Source organism: Callithrix jacchus, chromosome 5, assembly GCF_049354715.1.
Source record: "Callithrix jacchus isolate 240 chromosome 5, calJac240_pri, whole genome shotgun sequence".
Classification (NCBI taxonomy): Eukaryota; Metazoa; Chordata; class Mammalia; order Primates; family Cebidae; genus Callithrix; species Callithrix jacchus.
The window spans coordinates 154,553,841-154,578,064 of NC_133506.1; the positions used below are offsets into that span (position 1 = coordinate 154,553,841).

At 38.1% G+C, this 24,224-nt stretch overlaps 1 protein-coding gene across 14 annotated transcripts in view; it reads left to right on the forward strand.

The window, feature by feature from the left end:
• The window catches only part of NBEA (neurobeachin), a 730,940-nt gene that overhangs the window by 368,273 nt on the left and 338,443 nt on the right, over positions 1 to 24,224 (forward strand). For all 14 annotated transcript variants that reach the window (XM_078375287.1, XM_078375291.1, XM_078375289.1 and 11 more), the window contains one exon: positions 6,277 to 6,341. In XM_078375287.1, coding sequence (XP_078231413.1) covers positions 6,277 to 6,341 — 65 coding nt within the window. The remainder of the gene's footprint in view (positions 1 to 6,276; positions 6,342 to 24,224) is intronic.

Genomic DNA, 24,224 nt, shown 5'->3' on the forward strand with positions numbered 1-24,224 from the left:
TAAAAAAAAGAGCAACTCCTTTTGAGAAAGGAGTTGAACACAAATACAGCTCAACAGTATTATATTGTCATTGGACAAATTCAGGAATTACATTGCCTTGAGAAAAGTGATCCTGGTGTGTGTGTGTGTGTTTTGTGTGTGTGTGTGTGTGTGTGTGTGTGTGAAAAGTGATCCTGGTGTGTGTGTGTTTTGTGTGTGTGTGTGTGTGAAAAGTGATCCTGGTGTGTGTGTGTGTGTTTTGTGTGTGTGTGTGTGTGTGTGTGAAAAGTGATCCTGGTGTGTGTGTGTCTGTCTGTCTGTTTGAGACGGAGTCTTGCTCTGTCACTCAGACTGGACTGGAGTGCACTGATGTGATCTCGGCTCATTGCAACCTCCACCTCCTGATTCAAGCGATTCTCCTGCCTCAGCCTCCCAAGTAGCTCAGATTACAGGCATGTGCCACCATGCCCGGCTGCATTTTGTGTGACAAAAGCAATTCTTGAGGGGAAAACATATCATTGCAGTGATACATTTGTATTCAGAATGTTTTCATAAGTCTTCCGTGTTCAGAATCTCTCTCTGTCGTCTGATAAAGTTACTTCTTTCCTTTTTGACTGTCTGTTATCCCGCTTGTGGTACAAGTCTCTCCTGATTCATCGCAGAATCTCTTCATGGTTCTGTAAAACTAACACTGTTGAAAAAAATTATTTTTTTAAAAAAATTTAAATTTATTGTATGAAGTTTAAAGGCACATAACCAACAAATAGCAGACCCCTACTTCACAACTGAGATCCACTGGTCTGAATCAACCACTTTCAACTCTTTTGTCTGTTTACTTTATTATTAAATGTGCTTTCAAAATAACGGTGTTATACCAAGGTTCTTGGTTTTTCAATTTTAAATATTTTTAAAATTTGTATATATAGCACGTCACTCTTACAGTGCAGCCACTACCACCTACTAAAAATATGGGGGGAAAGTTCTTACTTTTCTCAGTATTATTTCCCTACTATAGCTATATCCTAGTTTTACAGTTTGTCAGTATTTTTTTTTTTTTTTTGAGACAGAGTCTCGCTCTGTCGCCCAGGCTGAAGTGCAATGGCACGAGCTCAGCTCACTGCAACCTCCATCTCTCAGGTTCAGGTGATTCTCCTGCCTCAGCCTCCCAAGTGCTGGGATCAGGCACCCACCACCACCCTCAGCTAGTCATTATTTCTTATAAGTATCATCTGTAGCTGGACTATCCACCATTTCCTTCCTGAGATAACTCTTTTCTTTTAGAGTGAATTGCCTCTTCGCTCTTTATTTGTTGGCTATGTTTTCTGGATGCTTATTACTAAATTTCCCCAAAACTACCCAGTAGAACTGAAAACCTACCCTAACTCTAGTGTACATTAAATATTCTCTCAGCCTCTGCTTAACCCTGTTTCCATACTTCCATTAACAATTATTTGGAGAATTTCCATTGCCTCTATCTTGTATCAGTCTACATTTCTCAGATATGGGTCTCTCTTTTTTTTTTGAGACAGAGTCTCACTCCATCACCAGGCACCAGGCTGGAGTGCAGTGGCGTGACCTCGGCTCACTGCAACCTCCCCCTCCTGGGTCCAAGCAATTCTCCTGCCTCAGCCTCCTGAGTAGCTGGGACTACAGGCATGCCCCACCACGCCCAGCTAATGTTTTTGTATTTTTAGTAGAGACGGGGTTTCACCATGTTGGCCAGGATGGTCTTGATATCTTGACCTCATGATCTGCCCGCCTCGGCCTCCCAAAGTGCTGGGATTACAGGTGTGAGCCACCGAGCCTGGCTGGGTCTATCTCATTTAAAATTTCTTTTCTTATAGTATGTTTAGGGTTTGCCACATGTTCTTTCGCTCTTACTGAGCACTTTTGGTGAGTATGCATTCCCCTGCTCCAGTGAGCTTGGGCTTAGTCACAGGACTTTCTCTGGCTAGTGAATGTGGGCAAAAGGGACACGTGTTACTTCAGGCTAGAAGCTACAAGAGCCAGGGCTTGCTTAGACCCATTCTCTTTTTCTCCGCTGTGGCTGCATAGTATGACCATGGCAACATAGTATGTCTTCCAGGATAACGCCAATAATGATGTAGAGCAGAACACAGACCGTGGACACAGAATTTGAGCAAGAAGTAAACTTTCATGTTTTAAGCCCCTGAGATTGGGGATTAGCACAAACTTGTTTCTCCTGTCTGCTATACTTTCTCATTTTGGCAGAACCCTCCGTCAGTGGATTCTTGAACAAGAGTGAGTGATAAATTTTTAAGCACGCGTGAAAATATGATTATTCTATCTTCATATGTTACTGATAGTTGGGCTGCATTGTTCTGAGCATTCCGTTCTTCATCATTTGAAACTGGCTGATGTGAAACTCTTATGTTGAAGAAGTGATATTTCAACATAAAGTTACTTAAAATTCCTATATCAAATGAAAGTATTTAACGTCTACGTACATCAGGACAGGTGAGCAGAACAGATAGACAGAAGGTTTACTTTCTTCCATCTTCTGGTTTTGCTGCTGAGAAATCTGGTCTCATACAGATTCCTGATTCTTTATTTAAGCTTTTATTTTTTCCAATGAACCTCTTCCTTAACCCTGGTGTTTTTAATGATGATATACCTTGCTAGAGTATACTGTGTATTATATTAAACATTATACAATTGTATTGTCATATAATTAAATCCTGGAAAATATTTGAAATTCCTTGTATAATTTCTTGTCTTCAGCATTTCTCATTCACTCTTTCTAAAATTTCTGCTTATTAGATACTGGCCTTTCAAGGAAAGATCCTCTAATTTCCTTGTCTCCTTTGTTTTCTATCTCTGTCTTTTTGGTTGCACCTCATTATCTCTTTGTTCTATTTTCTGGGAGATAGTTTTGTCTCTTTTTTAATGTCTACAGTATCTTCATATGTCCCAATTGTATTACTACAGTATTTTTTGGTGTTGCTTCATTGTTTCTCATTATTTGGGTTTCATTCCCTTCCCTGCAACTTCCGTTATCCCTTTCTAATGTTGGTTTGGTCTGTGTCTTTAACATAAGGTTGCCAACAGGATCATAGGTAATGACTTTGAAAGTGTTATTTGTGATTAAAGGATCCTTTATCTTTCCATTTTCCTGAGGCAGTGTGTATATGTGGATTTTCTTTAAAATAATGCTATAATATTCTGCTTCTGTTCTTAAATTTTTATAGATTTTTTTTCTCTCCCTTTCAATTGCTTCTTTTTGTAATCTTAAAAATGTAAATTCTTTTCAGGCTAGGAATACCTTCTTAGCCTAGATATTGGATCCTCTTTTTGTTTATAATTTTTAGGAGACTTTTGCCTAATGTTATGCCTTAATCAATATTTCTATGTAAATAATTCCGAATTTCACATTCTTTTTTGGTATACCATTGCCACTGGAAATTTAACAAATTCAGACAACTTTGTTTGTGATTTCCCCCAAATGTATTCTTCAGTATTTCCATAATAATATTACTATTATCCTAGTCATCTACATTGAAAACTTAAAATTTTTTAGTCTCATTTCTCTACATCAGCTCTTAAGTTCAGATTCTCATGTAATTTAGGCATCTTTTCTTTGTAGCACCTCTTATTTTTTATTCCCTATTTGAAATACTTATTTAGATTCCTATTATTTCTCTTGTGGAAAGGCACTTAACAAACAATCTCCTACAATTTCCTCTTGCTCAAAACTGACAAATTACTCTTCTAAAACACTAATTTATTGAATGAAGTCTTGTGATCATATACTTTTATTGGCTTTCTCAAAATTTAAACTCTAATGTCCTTAGCATAGCTCAGGCTTACTTCTACTGTTTCTCCATCAAAGGTTATAAATCAGTATATCTCACGGGCTATATGCAGATTCCATATAATTTTAGATTGATCCAAAGATAATTGATAAAAAAAAACACCTTACCTTGTGATGTTTTTTTTTAGACAAGGCATAATTTGGGTTGCTCACATGTAATACCTAAATGTGTACTGTGTGAAATATCTTATTGAAATATTCATATTAGAAGTTTATGGTGACTAAAGAGTCTTAGTGTACAAACAGTATCACAGAAAATCGTGTTTAAGAAGTTATCTGGCCAGGCCCAGTGGCTCACGTATGTAATCCCAGCATTTTGGGAGGCTGAGGTGGGTGGATCCCAAGGTCAGGAGTTCAAGACCAGCCTGGTCAATATAGTGAAACCACATCTCTATAAAAAATACAAAAAAAAAAAAGCTAAATGTGGTGGCATATGCCTGTAGTCCCAGCTACTGGTGAGGCTGAGGCAGGAGAATGGCTTGAACCCAGGAGGTGGAGGTTGCAGTGAACTGAGATCATGTCACTGCACTCCAGCCTGGGTGACAGAACAAGACTCCATCTCAAAAAAAAAAGACAAGTTGTCTGTAAGAATTGGCTGGGTGTGGTGGCCCACGCCTGTAATCCCAGCACTTTGAGAGGCCGAGGCGGGTGGATCACGAGGTCAAGGATCGAGACCATCCTGGTCAACATGGTGAAACCCTGTCTCTACTAAAAATACAAAAAATTAGCTGGGCATGGTGGCGCGTGCCTGTAATCCCAGCTACTCAGGAGGCTGAGGCAGGAGAATTGTCTGAACCCAGGAGGCAGAGGTTGTGGTGAGCCGAGATCGTGCCATTGCACTCCAGCCTGGGTTAACAAGAGCGAAACTCCATCTCAAAAAAAAAAAAAGTATCTAGTCTTCATAGTGGTATGGGTCTACTTATGTAAGAATGTTTTCTCTTGAAGTTAATATTCCAGTGCATGTAGTGTTTCTGAGAAATGTACATGTTTTGTGGGATCTTGATTTCCAATAAATGTAGGATATAGAATGGGAGTATTAAAGAGGTTTTAAATTTTGTAAAAATTTGGGAAAAGAAATTTAGAAAAAACAATTTGAAAAAAGAGACAATTCTGTAATAGTTTTTTACAGAAATGGTTTGAAAGTTTCAGTAAGTTCTGTACAATGAAATAGCAATATTGTTATTTGGATAAATTTTAGTAAAGGTTGTGATAGCTAGAACCCAGTGGCTTTGCACTATCCCCAAGTTACCATATCTCATTTCACTAGTTGTTGATTTTCCCTCCTTTGGATATTCAGGAATTGTTCTTCTATATTTCATCATACATTTACCTAGAGCATAGAATATTTATACACACACAAGTATCTACTTTTGGGGACCATATTTATTTTCAGAATGAGTGCAATGCCTTTAAAGGGAAAGTGATCAGGAGTAAAGGTTTGATATAGAGACTGTGTTTTTTGTGAAGCTGAACCCATGGCCAAGGCAGCTGATCACCTTTGTATATCCAACACCTTATGAGGAAAATATTGGGGCATAAATCTGTAGATGAGTGCCATGACTGGTCAATAAAAATTTTTATTAAAATGCATTAGGGAACTTTGGGGAGTATTTACTTACAAAACTATTAGAAGACTTATAATTTTCAATTCAAAACACTGCTATTTACCAGGTGTATATATATTTAAAACCCCAAAAGTAGAAATCACTAGCATAAACCAAAACAAAAGTATGTAAGCTACAGTCTAAATGTGCTTTAGAAGAGCATAAAATAAGCATATGATTTTCTCATCCAAAACACTTCATTATTATCACCTATGGTCATAATGGTGACCCTGACCTTGAGAACTGCCGAATTCTCAAATATACTCTAATCTAAATTAGCAAAGAGAGATTACATAGTTATCTATTACATATTTGGCCATCGGTTTACTCTATTTTTTTATAATTCTCAAAAAATTTTATTTGTAATTTTTCTACTTAGTGTTAAGTAATTAACATTAAGTAATTTGGAATGTACATATAACTAGAACATTTCACTTCCAAGTCAACTTAATATGTTTATGTTTCTAATAGTTTATATTTCTGATACTCATTTTATAATCTTAATGTAAAATCTCTATATGAGGAACTGAAGTTTTCCATCCCAAATACTTCTGGTTTGGTCATTTGCTCTCCTTTAGAAAGAAGCTTAGTTCCCAGAGCCCTCTATACCTGCTGTCTCACTTTCCATCTCAGTTTGCATCCAGCTTGAAATTTCTGGTGAATCAAAAGCACCTTCTAAACTAAGTGATAAAATTAAAATTTGATTTTTTACAAAATAATATTTGTTGCAAAATCTTGTAAGGTCATTTAGAAATAATATAATGTAGAAGTTGCTAACAACATCAACATGATTCTTAAACCAGGTGTTACTTTCATTTAAATGTTCATTTTTCTCACATTTTTTTTGGTTTCTCCTTTTAGGAATGGCAAAACTCTATTCAGAAGAATGCAGGACTTGCATTTATTGAACTCATCAATGAAGGAAGGTAATTAATTTTACAATTTTTGAACAACTAGTCAGTGTACATTTTATTCCACTGGGCAATTGCTCTTTTCTACCATCTGTTCCAAAAACGTGTAAGAAAATATCGTTTAAATAACTTATCACACAGGTACTTAAATTTTAACAAAGTTTAAAATGCAAAACATTTATTTTTGATGAAAAAACCATGCATGAAATAAAGGAACAGACTTTATAAGGTTTTGTGAGATTTGAAGTACATTTTACAGAGTAGTAAAGTTGTTTTACACAGATCAAGTGAACCCAATCTGCAGTCCCATCTGCCACTCCATCTGTTTTCAGACCAGTGCTGTGTTTACTCCCTCAGTCTCTCGTCAGTCCATATGAAACAGTTTTGTCTGAACATGTCATGCATTCAGTATCCAACTGAAAATGTGAAGGATATTAAATATAGCAAATGTATCTGTCTTGGTTAGAAATTTATATATTCTGTTATTAAAACAATAAGTAAAATTACATTTGAACCCATTGTTATATTTACCATTTTGTGATAAATAGTTGTTAATTATTATTTTTGCAGTGTTTATTGCATTGGACACATTAAAACAGCTGTAACTGTCACCATTTTACATATATAGCTTCTATCAGCCCAAGACCTGCATCCTTCACAACTTGAATTTCTTGTATGACATAGTACGTTCTTTGGAATATGATGATTATTTGGAATGACCTATTTATTTCATATTTGAAACCAGCTTTAATTAGTTTAATAAGGAAATAATGCTTACTGTATATAAAATTTACTGTTTTCAGGAAGGGGAGTCAAGAAAGAATAGTCCTTGAAAATTAGTTTCTATATGGTATAGATACCTAGTTTTTAAAAATTTAATATTGCTTAGTATTATTTATTCCATCGCTGTGTTATATTTTGATAAACATCTTCTGTTTTTATAACAGTTTATTTTATATTTCTCATTTTGATATTTTGTGAACTAATCATGTTAGCTAGTAGTACAGATCTAAAATTTAAAATAAGCGTTGCATTCACCAAAACACCAAAGATGCAGGAAAATATCAGTTTTCTTTTATAACACAAATAGTATTTTACATAACAGCACTCCCTATTTCTTAAAAAGTTTCATTTTGATAAGAGTTGATAATAATTATTATCCATTTCGGGTGATGCATAAACAGAAAAAAAACTATTTGCTAAGGCTAATCATTGTCATTTCAGTTTTAGAAATAATTCTCAATGACATAGCCACAATTTTTTTTATTTCAACTGTAAAGTAAAATATATATATATATATTCAGTAACTCTTCTAACAGTTAACAGAATTGAGCCTCTAAGCACTTAAATTAAGATGGTAGTAATAGGCTTAGAAAAGGAAGGGGCTGGAGAATTTCCTAATACCAGAGATTTTTTTTTTAATATTTAAAATTTTTTTTAAATTTATTTTATTTTAGGTGCATACTATATCTGGCATTTCTCCTCATGTTATTCCTCCCCACCCTCCCCTCCCTTCCTACCCTCCCCTCCTTCCCCATCCCCTGCTGTCTCTCTCCTACCCCTTCCAACTGCCCCCAGAGATTTTAAGCTTCTGATATGCTTTTATCGGTCAGTGGCAAAATTTGGGATATGTTTTATATTAGGAAAGGTTGGAAATAAAGGAAGTAGTCATACTTTGTTTTTTAAAAATTTAATCTATAATAATCTCTGAAATTCTCTCCATTTTATCCTCTGAGCTATCCTAAATTTCTGTTTATACTCTTCATAGGATTTGTTCTTCCAAATGAAAATGATTTTGGAATAAGGATTCAAATATGAAAGCTGTAAACATATAAGAACAAATATGTATGCATGAATGCAGCAAATGTCCGTTCAGCAGCCACTACATGTCAAATACAATGATAAGAGTTAGGAATAGAGTTAGGAATAAGATAATAATGATTCCAGTTTTTTGGAGAATGGCAAACACTACAGTAATACAAGGATACTGTGATAAAAGTGGGATAGGTAATTATGCAATCGTTCCACACAATACTTTACCTAGTCTGGAGGGATGCATTCCACTGCGTGGTGGAATTATCAAAGTTTTCAAAAAGAGTACTTACCCATAGGGAATGCTGTTTTAGAGATTATCAGGAGATAGCCAAGTGAGAAAAAAAGTAAAAATACAATTACTAGCGGAGGGAATTGTATCATGCAGAGGACTCCAGGCAAGACAATAGTGAGACATGTTGCTGGAGAGCTATTTTCAGTTAACCAGCAGTTATTTAAATGCATATTGTATGCCAGCCGCGTGGAGGCACAGGTCATTGGCAAAGGTCATGCCATGAAGCCGTGCAAAGGATGCTGGAGAATAACTGAAAATGTTTAGGCATAGCTTGCAATGTGGAGGGTTTCAGGGGCTCAAGACTTGAAGCAATACCAATCTGAGGTTCAGTAACCTTGTTGAAGAAGATGGTGTCATGGACTAATAGTTGCTGTAAGGATGGAAGAAGTAAACAAATTTGATGTATCTTTTGGAAATTAAGTCAATCTGATTGCTGATATATTGGAAGGAAGAGGGGAAAGAAGGAATTAGGATATTTTGATGTCAGCTTTAGTAACTAATAGTTACAGTGTCAGTATAGTTTACTTAGATAGAACAATACAGAAAGGGAGGTTTGAGTTGAGTGAGAATTTTTCACTTTCGAGTTACACTGAAGTTGTGGTACCAGTGCTGATGAATAGGCATGTAGGCATTCGAGTCTTGAGCTCTCCAAAGAGAGCTGGCATGGAGATTTAGGCTAATGAGTCTCCAGGTAAACTGTAGAAAAGGATACAGATGTGATGCTCAGGGAGAATGAATAGAGTGAGTGGAGAACCAGGGGCCCTGCTTTTCCAGATTTTTCTGCTGGGAATCCTCTTCTCCCACATCTTGACACGACTGGTCATCTTTGAGGAATCAGCTTAAATGCCACCCTCTCACACAGGCTCCCCTGACCATCTTATATAGTTGTTACATTCCCATGGCATAATCCTGTTTTAACTCTTAATAACATCATCTCAAATGATTTGCTCTGTTTGCTTGTTTACATCTACTTCTCATGCTAAAATATATTTTCCCGAAGATCTTATGGTTTTTGTTTTTTTGGGTTTTTTTTTTGAGACGGAGTTTCGCTATTGTTACCCAGGCTGGAGTGCAATGGTGCGATCTCGGCTCACCGCAACCTCCACCTCCTGGGTTCAGGCAATTCTCCTGCCTCAGCCTCCTGAGTAGCTGGGATTACAGGCATGCACCACCATGCGCAGCTAACTTTTTGTATTTTTAGTAGAGACAGGGTTTCACCATGTTGACCAGGACGCTCTCGTGATCCACCCGCCTCGGCCTCCCGAAGTGCTGGGATTACAGGCTTGAGCCACCGCGCCCGGCCAGATATTACGTTTTTATTTGTTGTCTTATTTGCTGCTGTATCTCTATACTCTGGAATAATGCCTAGCATGTAGTTAGCATGCTAAGGAAATATTTCTTTATTTGCCATGTTGAATGAATATTTATTGAAAGAATAAAGAAAAGAATGGTGAGAGCAGAATGTTTAAGGAAGAAGGTATAGTCGAAAAGAGGATTTTTAAGTTAGTATTAAAGGGACTACTGGGTTCAGCCGCAAGGAGATCATGATGATGTCATCCAAACTTAATGCCAGTGAGTACCTGTGTGGTAAAGAATCTGGGTGCAGATCTAAGTCCTGCCTTATTAGAGCTTGCAGTCTAGTGAGCAGCAGCCTTAGATTAAATAATTGCAAGTTTAATAAATATGTGAAGGGCAAGTAGAAGGTACTATGGAGCAAGTAACTCAGAGAGGTATTTTTTGAGAAAGTGATGATTTACCTAAAGTAGAGGGACAGAAACCAGGTTGCTTTGAGTTGAAGAGTTGGCCTGAAATGAAAAATACAGACAGCAAATAGTTCTCTAAAGAAGTTTTGCCAAGAAGGGGAAAAATAGAATGGTTGCTCTAGGTGGATAAGGTTTAAATTTAGGGGGAAGGGTTATTTTTCCAAAAGAAGGATCTGAGTATTTTTCAATGTTGAAGAAAAGCAGTATGATGGGAGGGAAAGAAGGCAATATTGACAGGGTAAACTCTCCGAGAGGGGTGCACTGAGACAGAAGGATTGGCCTTTATTGGAAGAGCACTGAGAAAGGATGAAGACAATTAAATTGGTGGCAGAATTTAGAGGTGATCTCATATCATGCCTTCTATCTATGAAGTAGCTGAGAGTAAAGGAAATTTGCTGAGAATAAAGAAAATTAGGGGAGGGTGCATATTATCTTTAGAAGAGTAAAGAATACTGAAAATAGCGATTGTAAAAGAATAGAGGAGAAAAAAAAATAAAGGCTTGCCAGACAATTTGGGGGAGCCAATTGAGGTTGCTGTCTTTGATAGTATAATATTTTCTTCAGCAGGCCACATTACACAGAAGACAGGCATTTGCTTTAAGACACTGACTTCTCTTACTTTAGTGAAAATAATCTTTTTACTGAGGACCAACCCCTTCCTACTTCTAATCTGGATTAGGTATTTTTCTCTGTCCTCCCAGTACCTCAATTTTTTCTCGATTTTGGTTTACCTATTTATACCGTTTATTGTGATGAATTTTTATAGCCATTCCACAATGCATAGTATAATACATCGTATCCATATGTTATTTCTGCTGAGTTCAAATATCAGTCCTCGCATGGATAAGCTGTTAGACTGCAGCCAGTAATAATTTTCCTCTGACGTCGTCTCTCATCTGTAGACTACTGTGGCACCTTTCTTGGTCAGATTCCCTGAAAGTTCAGGATAAATATATATGATATGTATTACAGCTGCTACAAGTCCATAAAATGGAAGTTTTTGCTTTTGTCATTGCATGTAATATGTATTCAGAATTTTGCTTACTGCCACCTTTACTTTGGATCATTTCTTTCAATTTAGACCTTTCTCTTCCACAAATATGAACTGTGACTTCTGGTTGAAAAAGTCTTGTTTAGGTAGCTGGGATCCAGTTCCACTAAGAAGCCCATTACTGTGTTTAAGCTTTCTACTGTATGTTGATGCTCATTATGTGTGAAGGACAAATTAGATACTTTATACATGCTTTTATTCCATTTGCATGGACATGTAACATTTTTGCAACTTTTTCAGTTAGTTTAATATGAAACATTTAAAAATACATTTTATTTGGGTTGTTAGAATATCAGTCTTTAGTTTGTCCTTATGGGAATGAAGATAAAAATCCTTAAGTAGAAATTGTTATAAATATTAATCCTACTTAACAGCTACACTCAGGAATACAATTCATCAATCATAGCTTTAGAAAGCAATTGTGCAGTTGTCTACAATTAACAGGACAAAAACATTTGATGAATGTGCATCTGAATTAAAGTACTCCCTAGGACAGGCTGAAATTATATACTGGATCATTTAAAGGAATCTAACAAAGGATCTTTATAATTAAAACAAAGCAAGGTTAATGGGATGTAAAATTGCCTGTAATATCTTGGCAATAGTGATTGGAATTTAAATTATTAAAATATGCATTGAAGAATAAGGCAAATAGGAAGTACTTATTTAAAATATAGAATTTGAGTGATCTTTTTAAATAAAGTAATCATATGCCTGAAATAAATCTTTATCACTCTTTTAAAAGAATATAGAATTTAATTTTATGAATATTCATCAGAAAAAGGGAGATCGTATTTATGTTTAGCTCTGAATTTAACCTGTGACTTGCTAGATTCTGATCTTTTTTTGTTCTTTAGAATAGGGGAAAATATACAGCATGCATTTCTTAGGTTTTTAAGAGGAAAAGTATATTGCATCCTATAATTTTTATTGATTGTATAACCCCAATTTGAATGTATTTTTTAATTTAAATGCTAGTTAATATATTAAGCAACAAGCATTGGTTTGCTTGAGTTTATTTCTCTTTTGTCTTTGATTTGGTAAAAACTGTATTAAAAAAATTTCAAAGCTGTAAAATAAGAAACTAGTTCCTTAAAGTAGACATTTTGGTTTAATCTGAGCCAGTAATCTCTGGAAGCTCTGGAAAACAGAAGTCTCCATGTGTTTTCTTGTGGAATCTAACCTATGCCCCCTTTTTTTCAAAGATTCTTCTTATTTTTTTATTATACTTTAAGTTCTCGCATACATGTGCAGAACCTGCAGGTTTGTTACATAGGTATACACGTGCCGTATGTTTTGCTTCACTCATCAACCCATCATCTACATTCTTCCCATGGCCTACTACCCTCAGACAGGCAGGCCCCAGTGTGTAATGTTCGCCTCCCTGTGTCCATGTGTTCTCAGTTTTCAACTCCCACTTATGAGTGAGAACATGCATTGTTTGGTTTTCTGTTTCTGTGTTAGTTTGCTGAGTATGAAGGTTTCCAGCTTCATCCATGTCTTTGCAAAGGACACGAACTCATCCTTTTTTATGGCTACATAGTATTCCACAATGTATATGTGCCACATTTTCTTTATCCAGTCTGTCATTGATGGGCATTTGGGTTGGTTTCAAGTCTTTGCTATTGTGAACAGTGCCACAATTAACATACATGTGCATGTGTCTTTATAATAGAATGATCTATAATCCCTTGGGTATATATCCAGTAATGGGATTGCTGAGTCAAATGGTGTTTCAGGTTCCAGATCCTTGAGGAAGCGCCACACTGTCTTTCACAATGGTTGAACTAATTTACACTCACACCAACCGTGTAAAAGCATTTGTATTTCTCCACATCCTCTCTAGCATCTGTTGTTTTCTGATTTTTAAATGATCACCAGTCTAACTGGCATGAGATGGTATCTCAGTGTGGTTTTGATTTGCATTTCTCTAATGACCAGTGATGATGAGCTTTCTTTTTCATATTTATTGGCCAAAGAAAAGTCTTGTTTTGAGAAGTGTCTGTTCATATCCTTTGCCTACTTTTTGATAGGGTTGTTTGTTTTTTTCTTGTAAATTTGTCTAAGTTCTTTGTAGATTCTGGATATTAGCATTTTGTAGGATGGAGAGACTACAAAAATTTTTTCCCATTCTGTAATTTGCCTGTTCACTCTGATGATAGTTCCTTTTGCTGAGTAGAAACTCTTTAGTTTCATTAGATCCCCTTTGTTAATTTTAGCTTTTGTGTCATTGCTTGGGGTGTTTTAGTTATGAAGTCTTTGCCCACGCCTATGTCCTGAATGGTACTACCTAGGTTTTCTCCTAGGGTTTTTAGGATTTTAAGCCATAAAACCATAACAGTGGCTGTTTGTTAATCCATCTTGAGTTAATTTTTATGTAAGGTATAAGGAAGGGGTCCAGTTTCAGTTTTCTGTATATGGCTCACCAGTTTTCCCAACACTATGTATTAAACAGGGAATCCTTTCCTCCTTGTTTGTGTTTGTCAGGTTTGTCAAAAATCAGATGAGTGTAGATGTGTGGCATCATTTCTAAGGCCTCTGTTCTGGTCCTATATCTGTTTTGGTTACCATGCTGTTTTGCTGTTTTGTTTACTGTAGCCTTATAGTGTAGTTTGAAGTCAGGTAGCATGATGTCTTGAGCTTTGTTCTTTTTGCTTAGGACTGTCTTGGCTACATGGGCTCTTTTTTGGTTTTGTATGACATTTAAAGTAGTTTTTTTTCTAATTCTGTGAAGAAAGTTAATGGTAGCTTGATGGGAGTAGCTTTGAATTTATAAATTACATTGTGCAGTATGACCATTTTCAAAATACTGATTTTTCCTATTTATGAGCATAAAATGTTTTTTTCATTTGTTTAAGTCTTCTCTTATTTCCTAAATCAGTGGTTTATAGTTCTCCTTGAAGAGGTCCTTAACATCCCTTGTAAGTTGTATTCATAGGTATTTTATTCTCTTTGTTGCAATTGTGAATGGAAGTTCACTCATGATTTGGCTCTCTGTTTGTCTATTATTGGTGTATAGGAATGCTTGTGATTTTTCCACACTGAGTTTGTATCCTGAGATTTTACTGAAGTTGCTTATCAGCTTAAGGAGATTTGGGACTGAGACAATGGAGTTTTCTAAATATACAGTCATGTCATCTGCAAACAGAGACAATTTAACTTCCTCTCTTCCTATTTGAGCACCCTTTATTTCTTTATCTTGCCTGATTTCTTTGGCCTGAACTTTCAATTCTATGTTGAATAGAACTGGTCAGAGAAGACATTCTTGTCTTTTGCTGGTTTGCAAAGGGAATGCTTCCAGTTTTTTACAGATTCAGTATGATATTGGCTGTGGGTTTGTTATAAGTAGCTCTTACTATTTTGAGATATGTTTCATCAATACCTAGTTTATTGAGAGTTTTTAGCCTGAAGGGCTGTTGAATTTTATCAAAGGTCTTTTCTGACTTATTGAGATAATTGTGGTTTATTTCATTGGTTCTATTTATGTGATGGATTACGTTTATAGACTTGTGTATGTTAAACCAGCCTTGCATCCCAGAGATGTAGCTGACTTGATCATGGTGGATAAGCTTTTTGATGTGCTGCTGGATTTGGTTTGCCAGTATTTTATTGAGGATTTTTGCATGGATATTCATCAGGGATATTGGACTGAAATTTTCTTTTTTTGTTGTGTCTCTGCTAGGTTTGGGTATCTGGATGATGCTGGCCTCATAAAATGAGTTAGGGAGGATTCCCTCTTTTTCCATTGTTTGGAATTGTTTCAGAAAGAGTGGTACCAGCTGCTCCTAGTACCTCTGATAGAATTCGGCTATGAATTTGTCTAGTCCTGGGTTTTGTTTTCGTTAGTAGGATATTAATTACTGCCTCAATTTCAGAACTTGTTTTTGGTCTATTCAGGGATTTGACTTCTTCCTGGTTTAGTCTTGGGAGGGTGTATGTGTCCAGGAATTTCTCCATTTCTTACAGATTTTCTAGTTTCTTTGCATAGAGGTGTTTATAGTATTCTCTGATGATAGTTTGTATTTCTCTGGGATCAGTGATGGTATCCCCTTTATCATTTTATCTATTTGATTCTTCTCTCTTTCTTCATTAGTCTAGCTAGCAGTCAATCTATTTTGTTAATCTAAAAAAAACAGCCCCTGAATTCATTGATTTTTTTTTTGAAGGGTTTTTTGTGTCTCTATGTTTTACAGTTCTGCTCTGATCTTAGTTATCTCTTGTCTTCTGAAAGCTTTTGAATTTGTTTGCTCTTGCTTCTCTAGTTCTTTTAATTGTGATGTTAGGGTGTCAATTTTGGATCTTTCCTGATTTACCCTGTGGGCAGTTAGTGCTGTAAATTTCCCTCTAAACAGCGCTTTAGCTGTGTCCAGAGATTTTGGCATGTTGTGTCTTTGTTCTCATTGGTTTTGAAGAACATCTTTATTTCTGCCTTTATTTCATTATTTACCCACTAGTCATTCAGAAGCAGGTTGTTCAGTTTCCATGTAGTTGTGTGGTTTTTAGTGAGTTTCTTAATCCTGAGTTCTAATTTGATTGCACTGTGGTCTGAGAGACTGTTTGTTATGATTTCCGTTCTTTTACATTTACTGAGGAGTGATTTATTTTCAATTATGTGGTCAGTTTTAGAATAAGTGCCATGTGGTGCTGAGAAGAATGTATATTCTGTTGATTTGGGGTAGAGAGTTCTAAAGATGGCTATTAGGTCCACTTGGTCTAGATCTGAGTTCAAGTCCTGGATATCCTTGTTAATCTTCTGTCTCATCGATCTGCGTAATATTGACAGTGGGGTGTTAAAGTTTCCCACTATTATTGTGTGGGAGGCTAAGTCTCTGTAAGTCTCTACGAACTTGCTTCATGAATCTGGGTGCTCCTATATTGGGTGCATATATATTTAGGATTGTTAGCTCTTCTTGCTGCATCAATCTCATTACCATTATGTAATGCCCTTCTTTGTCTCTTTTGATCTTTGTTGGTTGAAAGTCTGTTTTATCAGAGACAAGGATTACAACCCCTCCTCTTTTTCGCTTTCCATTTGCTTGATAAATCTTCCTCCATCCCCTTATTTTGAGCCTATGTGTGTCTTTGCATGTGAGGTGGGTCTCCTGAATACAGCACAGTGATGGTTCTTGACTTTTTATCCGATTTGCCAGTCTGTGTCTTTTGATTGGGACATTTAGCCCATTTACATTTAAGGCTAATATTGTTATGTGTGAATTTGTTCCTGTCATTATGATGCTAGCTGGTTATTTTGCCCATTAGTTGATGCATTTTCTTCATAGTGTCAATGGTCTTTAAAATTTGGAATGTTTTTGCAGTGTCTGGTACCAGTTGTTCTTTTTTTTTTTTTTTTTTAATTTTTTATTGGATTATAGGTTTTGGGGTACATGAGCAGAGCATGCAAGACAGTTGCGTAGGTACACACATGGCAGTGTGCTTTGCTTTTCTTCTCCCCTTCACCCACATTTGGCATTTCTCCCCAGGCTATCCCTCCCCACCTCCCCCTCCCACTGGCCCTCCCCTTTTCCCCCCAATAGACCCCAGTGTTTAGTACTCCCCTCCCTGTGTCCATGTGTTCTCATTTTTCATCACCCACCTATGAGTGAGAATATGCGGTGTTTCATTTTCTGTTCTTGTGTCAGTTTGCTGAGGATGATGTTTTCCAGATTCATCCATGTCCCTACAAACGACACGAACTCATCATTTCTGATTGCTGCATAATATTCCATGGTGTATATGTGCCACATTTTTCCAATCCAGTCTATTATCAATGGGCATTTGGGTTGATTCCAGGTCTTTGCTATTGTAAACAGTGCTGCAATGAACATTCGTGTACATGTGTCCTTATAGTAGAACGATTTATAGTCTTTTGGATATATACCCAGTAATGGGATTGCTGGGTCAAATGGAATTTCTATTTCTAAGGCCTTGAGGAATCACCACACTGTCTTCCACAATGGTTGAACTAATTTACACTCCCACCAACAGTGTAAAAGTGTTCCTTTTTCTCCACATCCTCTCCAGCATCTGTTGTCTCCAGATTTTTTAATGATCGCCATTCTAACTGGCGTGAGATGGTATCTCAATGTGGTTTTGATTTGCATCTCTCTGATGACCAGTGATGATGAGCATTTTTTCATATGATTGTTGGCCTCATATATGTCTTCTTTCGTAAAGTATCTGTTCATATCCTTTGCCCACTTTTGAATGGGCTTGTTTGTTTTTTTCCTGTAAATCTGCTTGAGTTGTTTGTAAATTCTGGATATCAGCCCTTTGTCAGATGGGTAGACTGCAAAAATTTTTTCCCATTCTGTTGGTTGCCAATCCACTCTAGTGACTGTTTCTTTTGCCGTGCAGAAGCTGTGGAGTTTCATTAGGTCCCATTTGTCTATTTTGGCTTTTGTTGCCAATGCTCTTGGTGTTTTGTTCATGAAGTCCTTGCCTACTCCTATGTCCTGGATAGTTTTGCCTAGATTTCCTTCTAGGGTTTTTATGGTGCCAGGTCTTATGTTTAAGTTTTTAATCCATCTGGAGTTAATTTTAGTGTAAGGTGTCAGGAAGGGGTCCAGTTTCTGCTTTCTGCACATGGCTAGCCAGTTTTCCCAACACCATTTGTTAAACATGGAATCCTTTCCCCATTGCTTGTTTTTGTCAGGTTTATCAAAGATTGTATAGTTGTATGTATGTTGTGTTGCCTCCGGTGCCTCTGTTTTGTTCCATTGGTCTATATCTCTGTTTTGGTACCAGTACCATGCTGTTTTGATTACTGTAGCCTTGTAGTATAGTTTGAAATCCGGTAGTGTGATGCCCCCCGCTGTGTTCTTTTTGCTTAGAATTGACTTGGCTATGCGGGCTCTCTTTCGGTTCCATATGAAGTTCATGGTGGTTTTTTCCAGTTCTGTGAAGAAAGTCAATGGTAGCTTGATGGGGATAGCGTTGATTCTGTAAATTACTTTGGGCAGTATAGCCATTTTCACGATATTAATTCTTCCTAACCATGAACATGGAATGTTTCTCCATCTGTTTGTGTCCTCTCTGATTTCGTTGAACAGTGGTTTGTAGTTCTCCTTGAAGAGGTCCCTTACGTTCCTTGTGAGTTGTATTCCAAGGTATTTTATTCTTTTTGTAGCAATTGCAAATGGCAGTTCGCTCTTGATTTGGCTTTCTTTAAGTCTGTTATTGGTGTAGATGAATGCTTGTGATTTTTGCACATTGATTTTATATCCTGAGACTTTGCTGAAGTTGTTTATCAGTTTCAGGAGTTTTTGGGCTGAGGCGATGGGGTCTTCTAGGTATACTATCATGTCGTCTGCAAATAGAGACAATTTGGCTTCCACCTTTCCTATTTGAATACCCTTTATTTCTTTTTCTTGCCTGATTGCTCTGGCTAGAACTTCCAGTACTATATTGAATAGGAGTGGTGAGAGAGGGCATCCTTGTCTAGTACCAGATTTCAAAGGGAATGCTTCCAGTTTTTGCCCATTCAGTATGATATTGGCTGTTGGTTTGTCATAAATAGCTTTTATTACTTTGAGATATGTTCCATCGATACCGAGTTTATTGAGGGTTTTTAGCATAAAGGGCTGTTGAATTTTGTCAAATGCCTTCTCTGCGTCAATTGAGATAATCATGTGGTTTTTGTTTTTGGTTCTGTTTATGTGGTGAATTACGTTGATAGACTTGCGTATGTTGAACCAGCCTTGCATCCCTGGGATGAATCCTACTTGATCATGATGAATAAGTTTTTTGATTTGCTGTTGCAATCGGCTTGCCAATATTTTATTGAAGATTTTTGCATCTATGTTCATCATGGATATTGGCCTGAAGTTTTCTTTTCTCGTTGGGTCTCTGCCGGGTTTTGGTATCAGGATGATGTTGGTCTCATAAAATGATTTGGGAAGGATTCCCTCTTTTTGGATTGTTTGAAATAGTTTTAGAAGGAATGGTACCAGCTCCTCCTTGTGTGTCTGGTAGAATTCGGCTGTGAACCCATCTGGACCTGGGCTTTTTTTGTGAGGTAGGCTCTTAATTGCTGCCTCAACTTCAGACCTTGTTATTGGTCTATTCATAGTTTCAGCTTCCTCCTGGTTTAGGCTTGGGAGGACACAGGAGTCCAGGAATTTATCCATTTCTTCCAGGTTTACTAGTTTATGTGCATAGAGTTGTTTGTAATATTCTCTGATGATGGTTTGAATTTCTGTGGAATCTGTGGTGATTTCCCCTTTATCATTTTTTATTGCATCTATTTGGTTGTTCTCTCTTTTATTTTTAACCAATCTGGCTAGTGGTCTGTCTATTTTGTTGATCTTTTCAAAAAACCAGCTCTTGGATTTATTGATTTTTTGAAGGGTTTTTCGTGTCTCTATCTCCTTCAGCTCAGCTCTGATCTTAGTAATTTCTTGTCTTCTGCTGGGTTTTGAGTTTTTTTGATCTTGCTCCTCTAGCTCTTTCAATTTTGACGATAGGGTGTCAATTTTGGATCTCTCCATTCTCCTCATATGGGCACTTATTGCTATATACTTTCCTCTAGAGACTGCTTTAAATGTGTCCCAGAGGTTCTGGCACGTTGTGTCTTCATTCTCATTGGTTTCGAAGAACTTCTTTATTTCTGCCTTAATTTCGTTGTTTACCCAGTCAACATTCAAGAGCCAGTTGTTCAGTTTCCATGAAGCTGTGCGGTTCTGGGTCGGTTTCTGAATACTGAGTTCTAACTTGATTGCACTATGGTCTGAGAGGCTGTTTGTTATGATTTCAGTTGTTTTGCATTTGTTGAGCAGTGCTTTACATCCAATTATGTGGTCAATTTTAGAGTAGGTGTGATGTGGTGCTGAGAAGAATGTGTATTCTGTGGATTTGGGGTGGAGAGTTCTGTAAATGTCCACCAGGTTTGCTTGCTCCAGGTCTGAGTTCAAGCCCTGGGTATCCTTGTTGATTTTCTGTCTGGTTGATCTGTCTAGTATTGACAGTGGAGTGTTAAAGTCTCCCACTATTATTGTGTGGGAGTCTAAGTCCTTCTGTAAGTCATTAAGAACTTGCCTTATGTATCTGGGTGCTCCTGTGTTGGGTCCATATATGTTTAGGATCGTTAGCTCTTCTTGTTGTATCGATCCTTTTACCATTATGTAATGGCCTTCTTTGTCTCTTTTGATCTTTGTTGCTTTAAAGTCTATTTTATCAGAGATGAGAATTGCAACTCCTGCTTTTTTTTGCTTTCCATTAGCTTGGTAAATCTTCCTCCATCCCTTTATTTTGAGCCTTTGTGTATCCTTGCATGTGAGATGGGTTTCCTGGATACAGCACACTGATGGGTTTTGGATTTTTATCCAATTTGCCAGTCTGTGTCTTTTGATTGGTGCATTTAGTCCATTTACATTTAGGGTTAATATTGTTATGTGTGAATTTGATACTGCCATTTTGATTCTAAGTGGCTGTTTTGCCTGTTAGTTGTTGTAGATTCTTCATTATGTTGAAGCTCTTTAGCATTCAGTGTGATTTTGGAATGGCTGGTACTGACTGATCCTTTCTATGTGTAGTGCCTCTTTTAGGAGCTCTTGTAAAGCAGGCCTGGTGGTGACAAAATCTCTGAGTACTTGCTTGTTCGCAAAGGATTTTATTCTTCCTTCACTTCTGAAGCTCAGTTTGGCTGGATATGAAATTCTGGGTTGAAAGTTCTTTTCTTTAAGAATGTTGAATATTGGCCCCCACTCTCTTCTGGCTTGTAGTGTTTCTGCTGAGAGATCTGCTGTGAGTCTGATGGGCTTCCCTTTGTGGGTGACCCGACCTTTCTCTCTGGCTGCCCTTAGTATTCTCTCCTTTATTTCAACCCTGGTGAATCTGACGATTATGTGCCTTGGGGTTGCTCTTCTTGCGGGATATCTTTGTGGTGTTCTCTGTATTTCCTGCAATTGAGTGTTGGCTTGTCTTGCTAGGTGGGGGAAATTTTCCTGGATGATGTCCTGAAGAGTATTTTCCAGCTGGGATTCATTCTCTTCGTCCCCTTCTGGTACACCTATCAAACGTAGGTTAGGTCTTTTCACATAGTCCCACATTTCTTGGAGACTTTGTTCATTCCTTTTTGCGCTTTTTTCTCTGATCTTGGTTTCTCGTTTTATTTCATTGAGTTGGTCTTCGACTTCAGATATTCTTTCTTCTGCTTGGTCAATTCGGCTATTGAAACTTGCGTTTGCTTCGCGAAGTTCTCGTATTGTGTTTTTCAGCTCCTTTAATTCATTCATATTCCTCTCTAAGGTATCCATTCTTGTTATCATTTCCTCGAATCTTTTTTCAAATCTTTTTTCAAGGTTCTTAGTTTCTTTGCATTGATTTAATACATGATCTTTTAGCTCACAAAAGTTTCTCATTATCCATCTTCTGAAGTCTAATTCCGTCATTTCGTCACAGTCATTCTCCGTCCAGCTTTGTTCCCTTGCTGGTGAGGAGTTTTGGTCCTTTCTAGGAGGCGATGTGTTCTGGTTTCGGGTGTTTTCCTCCTTTTTGCGCTGGTTTCTTCCCATCTTTGTGGATTTGTCCGCTGGTCGTCTGCGTAGTTGCTGACTTTTCGTTTGGGTCTCTGAGTGGACACCCAGAATGTTGATGATGAAGTATTTTTGTTGCTTGGTTTTCCTTCTACCAGTCTGGCCCCTTCGCTGTACGACTGTTGAGGTCCGCTCCAGACCCTGCTTGTCTGGGGTGCACCTCTAGTAGCCGTGGCACAGCGAGGGATGCTACCAGTTTCTTTTTCTGCTCTCTTTGTCCCAGGATGATGCCTGCCTAATGACAGTCTTTTGGATATAGAGGGGTCAGGGAGCTGCTTGAGGAGACAGTTTGTACTTTATAGGGGTTTAATTGCTGAGCTGTGCACTCTGTTGTTCATTCAGGGCTGTTAGGCTGCTATGTTTGATTCTGCTGCAACACAGCTCATTAAACAACCCTTTTTTTTTTTTTCTCAAATGCTCTGTGTTGAGGGGTTTGGGCTTTATTTTTGGATGTCCGATCAGGTGTCCTGCCCAGCTCAAAGGCAGACTAGCCACTGTTTGGCTGTCGAGGCTCCGCCCTGCTGTTGTGTGATTCGCGCTGTTCCTGCCGGCTCTGCTGTGGTCTCCGCCACGCCCTGCGGCGGAGTCTCTTCGTTGTAGCGTGTTGCCTCAGCAATGGCAGGCTGCGTCAGCAGTGAGCGTGTATCTCAGTAGGGACGGGTTGCCTCGGCAACGGCCTGCTGCGTCAGCAGTGGGCGTGTATCTCAGTAGGGACGGGTTGCCTCGGCAACAGCTGGCTGCCTCAGTAGTGGGCGTGTATATCAGTTGGGGCAGGTTGCCTCCATAGTGGTGGACGCCCCTCCCCCACAGAGCGTCTCGGACCGTCTGCCCGGGATAGTTTGAAATCGCGGTTTTGTTCGTCCCACTGGGTATCTCAAGCGATCTGTCCCTGCAATCCCCTGGGCTGGGCTACTGTGCAAGTCTCGTTCAGTCTCAAGTCCAGCCCTCTCAAGTCTCAGGTTATCGGTTCAACAAGGCACCCGGACAAGCGCGCCCTGTGGGGATTGCTGGGTAGGGCCGGCCGCCGCCGCCCCGGCTGCCGGCTTCGCCAGGCAGACCTACTGCCTGGCGTCCCGTGTCTTTTTATATTTGGGAGTTTCCCCGTTCTGTGGGCAACAAAGATCAGTCTGGAAATGCAGCACTGACTCACCGTTTGCGAATTCAACGCGGGCTCCAATCCTGGGTTGTTCTCACAGCGCCATCTTGAGTCCCCTCTCCCGGTTGTTCTTTTCCATGTTTAGTGCTTTATTCAGGAGCTCTTGTAAGTCAGGCCTGGTGGTGACAAATCTCTGAGCATTTGCTTGTCTGTAAAGTATTTTATTTCTCCTTTGCATATGAAGCTTAGTTTGGCTGAATATGAAATTCTGGCTTGAAAATTCTTTTTGTTAAGAATGTTGAATATTGGCCCCCACTCTATTCTGGCTTGTAGGGTTTCTGCCAAGATATCTGCTATGTCTGATGTACTTCTCTTTTTGGGTAACCTGACCTCTCTTTCTGGCTGCCCTTAACATTTTTTCCTACATTTTGTCCTTGGTGAATCTGATGATTATGTGTCTTGGGATTGCTTTTCTCAAGGAGTATCTTTGTGGTATTCTTTGTATTTCCAGAATTTGAATGTTGGCCTATAATGCTTGGTTAGGGAAGTTCTCCTGGATAATATCCTGAAGAATGTTTTCCAACTTGGTTCCATTCTCCCTGTCACTTTCAGGCACATCAGTCAAACATAGGTTTAGCCTTTTCACATAGTCCCATATTTCTTGGAGGCTTTGTTCATTCCTTTTCATTCTTTTTTCTCTAATCTTATCTTCATGCTTTAATTCATTAAGTTAATCTTTAATCTCTCATGTCCTTTCTTCCACTTGATCGGTTCCACTATTAATACTTTTGTATGCTTCAACAGGTTTTCGTGCTGTGTTTTTCAGCTCCATCAGGTCATTTATGTTCTTCTCTAAACTGGTTATTCTAGTTAGCAATTCCTCTAACCTTTTTTCAAGGGTCTTCGCTTTCTTGTATTGGGTCAGAATATCCCCGTTTAATTATGAGGAGTTCGTTATTACCCAGCTTCTGAAACTACTTCTTTCAATTCATTAAACTCATTCTCCATCCAGTTTTGTTCCCTTGCTGATGAAGAGTTGTGATCCTTTGGAGGAGAAGAGATGATCTGGTTTTTGGAATTTTCAGCCTCCTTGCACTGATTTTTCCTCATCTTCATGGATTTATCTACCTTTGGTCTTTGACATTGGTGACTTTCAGATGGGGATTTTGAGTGAACATTTCTTTTGTCGATGTTGATGCTATTCTTTTTGTTTGTTAGTTTTCCTTCTAACAGTCAGGCCCCTCTGCTGCACGTATGCTGGAGTTTGCTGGAGGTGCACTCCAGACTCTGTTTGCCTGGGTATCACCAGTGGAGACTGCAGAATAGCAAAGATTGCTGGTTGTTCCTTC